At 34.9% G+C, this 6,000-nt stretch overlaps 1 protein-coding gene across 21 annotated transcripts in view; it reads right to left on the bottom strand.

The window, feature by feature from the left end:
* Positions 1-903: 903 nt before the first annotated feature.
* KDM6A (lysine demethylase 6A) overlaps positions 904-6,000 on the bottom strand; it is a 200,500-nt gene continuing 195,403 nt past the window's right edge. For 15 of the 21 annotated variants that reach the window (XM_047764528.1, XM_047764535.1, XM_047764517.1 and 12 more), the window contains 2 exons: positions 3,416-3,586; positions 1,417-2,296 (listed from right to left, as the gene is read on the bottom strand). In XM_047764528.1, the coding sequence (XP_047620484.1) occupies positions 2,267-2,296; positions 3,416-3,586 (201 nt within the window). In that variant the 3' untranslated portion in view covers positions 1,417-2,266. Of the gene's footprint in view, positions 2,297-3,415; positions 3,587-6,000 lie in introns of those variants that run through there. The other 6 variants (XM_047764520.1, XM_047764529.1, XM_047764527.1 and 3 more) reach the window with 2 other exon arrangements.

The raw sequence follows: 6,000 nt of genomic DNA, 5'->3' as shown, positions 1-6,000 counted from the left end.
AGTTTAAATAAAGACCTTGTTCATCTAGTTATACTTCTTCAGAGTAATGTTTGATTTCTCCTATCCTCTACCCATTCGAAGACTAAGTGAGCAAGTATTACTCTTGACATTTAACTTCCAAATAGGTATTAGCGCAACATCACTTGATGACTCTTAAATGCCAGACAACTTAAGTTAATCTTGGTAATAAGTCTCCTTAATCAAACCGCAGAAAATAAGACATTGTGTTAGTAAGATAAACTGGATATGGTTAAGAAACATTTGTGCGTAGCTTGAGCATTCTTAGTATCTTTGCTTCTGGAGAGTTGACTTGCAATTTTTATTTACAAAAATGTTTGTCTTGAGTTCTTTTAAAAATATCGGTGGTTAAACATCTTGAGCAGCACTTACACAAGCACTCTTGCTCCTTAACTAAAATAAATTTGTAATTATTTCCTTTTGAAATTATAACTAAGAAATGATTGCTGCTAGTAGGTGTTCAAATTCAATATTTGCCAAATTTTTAACTACTTGGATAAAACATCTCCACGTTTTCAAGCCTTCAAACTGTTTCTAGGAGGACAACGTACTCCAAAAACTATCTGGAAAAAGAGCACTTGTTAACGCAGTCAGCACCAGCTATTATTATAAATTCTCTTTAGTCATACATTATCTCGTTTACAGCATTCTCTATGCTTCTTCACTGAATCTTCCTGGAAAAATCTTTAGGAACAGTATGATAAAATGTGAGCATGTGTCAAATGCAAGGTAGTATTATAAAACAAAATACTATGGTTAATCAGAAGTGACTTGTTAATGTTAATACAGCTTGCTATATTTTACTAGTGATACAGAATTTGAAGACTCCCTCCCCTGCCCAAATCATGTCATACAAGCAGGAAAGCATGAAATGTCAAAATTGCCTAACTTTAAAAAATAAGTCTCTTAATTTATTGGCATTCTAAAATAGAGCCCTAGTGTTTCCATATAAAACACTACTATAAGTGAAGTACAGGATGTGCCAAGCCCATGTAACATTCCCTTTAAAATCTTAAGTTCAATCACTATTTGTTTTCTACTATTATACTACATTTTGGCAGCAATTGTTTATTGGTCTGTCATTGCAGTGATTGCAACTTAACAATAAACCAGTCTGACATTTTAGGTCTTGAAGATACATACCATATATATTTCTTTAAAAATAATCATACTTTTGTAAGCAATACTTTACAGTAGACACCTCAAAAATCTACCATAGATGTGAAACTTAAAACGAGAAAAATTTAAGTTCTAAATCTTTATACATATATATCCAGATTTCTATATATATTATATATACATACACAAGTATATATAAAATATATATAATCAGATTTGAAAAGTGAACAAAAACTGGGCGCTGTACATAAAGTTTTTTTTAAAACTCAAACAATAGAAAACTTTAAACATTAAACAATTTTAATAAAAGTTTCTGTACAATGCTAAGCAGTTTTATTTACACATAGAAAATGTAATAGGAGTAGTGTTTGAAATTACAGAACTCCTTAAAATTTCAATGGCAGGTAAATCTGGAAAAAATAACAGCATTCCATTCACAAATATTTTCAAGCAATAAATATGTATTTATAAATAGTGTAAATTTACATCAAGATTAGAAACAAAAATCACAAATCTGAAGTTTATTCCTTAGTCTATGTGCAATCCATTATCTTTGTGACTTGGCTGTTAATTTTTTAAACATTTTATTTAGGAACCAAAAGTGTAATAATAACCGTCATGGTTTCAAAACAAGACAGAAAAACATAAAAGCAGTAAAAAAGTTCCTTACCTAACTTTTCACATTAAAAAAAAGTTGACCAAAGAAAGACTTAAAATTGCTAACTACCTTACAAAGAAATGACCAGCTAGGCTAGTATTTTTCTCCAAGGAAAATTCTGAAGGGGGAAAAGATAGATGAAAACCAATTCATCAGCCCAGAAAGAGAGAAATATAAAAGAGGTTGTGTTCAAGTCAGTAGTCTGTATGATGTTGCCAGTTTTGTCAGATATATACAAAATATGGAAATTATTTTTTTTTCTGAAGTACAGCTGATCAGCTTTGTGAGAGTCCTGGAGCAAGGAGCAATGCTCTCCCCTGTCCAGTTGGTTGACACTCCGCACTTGGAAGGTTGCATAGACACAGTTTTCAGCCAGCAGCCTTACAGAGATAGCTACAAAAACCAGTGGTGCAGAACTGGGTTACTTCCTGAATAGCAGAAAAGGTCTCATTTAACGTCCATGGAACAACATCAAGATGAGGAGGATGGTAATGGAGGAGCCTGAAATTAAAAGTGAGGTATGTTACTTTGGTATACAAATTGTTAATATCGTTCCCTAGCTCAAGGCTACAAACAGCCTGAGTATGAAGGTAAGGGAAGTAATAATTCTCAAGGAAATCCAATGGCCTGCTGTCCTCTGTCAAGCACAACGTCCCTTCCTGTCTCCCACCTGGCCGATTTTCCTAAGAGTCTGAGACCAATACCTTATTCAGTGCACCCACATTTTTCTGTACTTCTTCACCAATTAGTTTAAAACTCCTAGAACATTATTAGGTTGACGATTTTTGGGGGAGATGGCTTAAAAATAAAAAGAAGGCTTGTGGAAAATTAACAAATCAATTACAATTTCATTAGTGACTTGCTTTAGAACCTATCTCAACTAGACGTATATATCTTTGTTTAACATATTCCAGATAATGCTCTTTTCCTTCAAGCAATTGTGAAGACCATCCAAGTGACAATATCAGGAGCTAAATTTCAAAAATTCAGTTTTTGATCACATATGCAAGTATTGGAGGAATCAACAATTCATAAACTTATATCTGTTTCTATTCATAAAACTATTGATGTGCTAGAGTAAAATGCTTCCCTCAAGCATCTGCTATTTAAAATTAAAAACTGTGCACCATTTGTAAAGATATTTGAATTTCATAAGGTTATAAAACATACCAGGAAGTTAAGCTCCATCAAATAGTCCCATGAAGTTAATACTTCTGGCAAGGACAAGATTTTAAATAAATACAATTAAAATATATTAAAAGCACACTTACTGATTCATTTTGTGGACACACTAATAATCTAAGTACATAAACCAACACTTGTATCAACTATGGTCAAATGACATAAAGGATATGACCGTGTTCTAAAAAGCACGCAAAGATTTTTAAACGTAACTATTGTGACATTATTCCCATGAAACTGACATATGCCAATTTCACAGGAATAAATACCTGGAAGCGGAAGAAAGGACAATGATATGAATATTTCCTCATTCAATATCTAACAAGCCAAAGGAAAATTTAAATATTTTGTATTACCTCCTACTAGATCAGGTGGTAGAACAAACACTGCTGCTTCCCCATCCAGCTAACTACATACTCACATGTTGATTTCACTTACTAATGTAAATTGGTCATAGACTTGCATCAGGTCCTCCATTTTGTACTGTTCTAGCACCACGAAATTTTCCAGGTTTCCACTTGTTTTTCGTGCACAGTCTTGGCAATGCACTATGTACGTCTTTCGAGAATTGCTTTCATTAGTGACAAAAAGCAGATCAAAAACCTCCACCTATTTTATACAAGAGAAAAAGCATTCAACAGAGACAACAGAATTTATTTATTGTACTACTTGAGCATAATCACAGTGTTCTACTTTACATGGAGCTGTGGACAGTGATCACTGGTTAAGAGTAGATAGTAAGATAAACATGGCTGTGTTTTAAGAATCTTCAGCAGACCAGGTTTATTTTGCACCTAACCTAAAGACATGGGTAGTAATGCATATTTAAGAGAGTGTCCTAGGGAAATGACATACTCATTACAATTAGGCAAAAGCCTAATTCAAACATTTAATAAAGGCCAGCCTATTTGTTTTAAATTCAAAACATGACTATACAATCAACGTTTACTTCTCAATGAAGTACTTATCAGGGCACTGTTAATGGATATTGTCTTTCCTCAGTCTATGAATGAGCTCCTCAAAGACGACTACATTTTTTTACTCATCTTCGTTAACTCCAGAGCATTATCACAGTACTTAGTGCTTAGCCAAACCTCAAAACAAACTTGTTAAGTGAATGTAATCTGATTATTTTATAGATAGGGAAACTGACAGGTAAGCGACAGTGAGTATTCAGTTATAAGTATCATGTTAAGGAATATGAGTACAATCAAAAAGTATGTTCATATGTGTAGCATGATTTTAGAAATAATACCTCTATCTTAGAGAGAATGATGAGCTGCTAAGGTTCAGGCAGGATAAGGAAAAACAGTTCAGGATAAAAGTCATTTTCAAATACTGGAAAGCTGATGCATTCATTTTTCTGACGTATATATATAAAACGCACCTAAGTAAAATCTATCTGATATCCCAATGGCATCTTTGGCAGGTTACACAACAAAAACAGCTGATGGATTCAATCATTTCAAATAAGAGTCGGAATTACAGAATTTCAAGGTTTGAAAGATATCATTAATCTCCCTAGCTTTGGTATACCCTTGAACTTATTCAATGAAAAAAAAAATTCTCATGACTTCATGTCTTCTTTGAAGTTATGTTACTTAAAATCCTTGAGTTCACGATGTTTTCCATTATCATCAATGAGCAACAACAAGAACCTCATAATCAGAGTTAGGAAGTTTGTGAACATTCTTCAACCTGTCCCTCACGTCTGCCATTTAATGAGTTGTCTTGAAGATTTTACCTACAGAAACATTTTTGAATTCCTCTCCTTCTTTAATATTCCCCCACTGCCAGGGTCTGGCCTAGGCCTTAGGATAACCACTCTTAAAACCATTTCAATAGCTTTCTATATCCATCATCTCCAATCACTTTTCTCTCTGAAATACCTACCCAACTTGGGTACCTGCCCCAAAGCTTCTGATGGCTTCAATGACTGCAGAATAAATAATCAAATTCCTTAAAATCATCCAAGATGCTCTGCAAACTTCTTACCAACTAGACTAATAAGTAGAATTTGCCTAGTGTGTGTTCCAGTCTCATTGGACTATTTACCTTTTCTCTGAATAAGCCATTACATTTCCTATGCTCGTAACAACATTCATTCTATTTCCAACTCTCATTTTTTTAGCCCACGAAAAGTCATACTCATCCTTCACGGAATGGACTCAAATGTTAACCTAGTTCACTTTGGTGAACCATTATGCCAATACTAGAAGGGAAAAATTAGGTCATATTCTCCCTTAGTGCTATCCTAACAGTTAGTAAGACCAACTTCACATTTACTAGTCTCATATACATTACAACTGCTTATAATTTGTCTTCCCCAAATAAGATAAAAGCTCCTTCAAAGCAGGTACTATATCTTAGTTTCTGCATTTCTTGTTGCCTTGGCCAGAGGAGAAAATTGACCAGTATATTGTGAACTGTACCAGAGAGGACAGAACAATGATCTGCCTAAAGCTATACGGAACTACATCCAGTTTATTGGCATCTGTCTACATCTGGACTGTTCCCAGGTTAAAATCTCAAGACTGGAGTTCCCATTGTGGCTCAGTGGTCAACGAATCCGCCTAAGAACCATGAGGTTGTGGGTTCGATCCCTGGCCTTGCTCAGTAGGTTAAGGATCCGGCGTTGCCGTGAGCTGTGGTGTAGGTTGCAGACTCAGCTCGGATCCTGCGTTGCTGTGGCTGTGGTGTAGGCCAGCGGCTACAGCTCTGATTCGACCCCCAGCGTGGGAACCTCCACATGCTGCGGGTGCAGTCCTAAAAAGACTAAAAAACCCGCAAAAAACAAAAACAAAAACCTCAAGACTAAACTTGATGAATTATCATCTGTTAAACACAGTCGTTCCTTGGTATCTATGGGGGATTGTTTCCAGGATCCTCCATTGATACCAAAACCCTAGGATGCTCAAGTTCCTAACATAAAACAGGCATATAATTACATATAACCTAGGCACATCCTTCTCCATAGTTCAAATATCTAAAATAATGTTAATGCTATATAAATAATTGCTGGT

The sequence above is a fragment of the Phacochoerus africanus genome, chromosome X (assembly GCF_016906955.1).
Source record: "Phacochoerus africanus isolate WHEZ1 chromosome X, ROS_Pafr_v1, whole genome shotgun sequence".
Taxonomy (NCBI): domain Eukaryota; kingdom Metazoa; phylum Chordata; class Mammalia; order Artiodactyla; family Suidae; genus Phacochoerus; species Phacochoerus africanus.
This window is presented reverse-complemented; position numbering and strand designations above follow the sequence as displayed.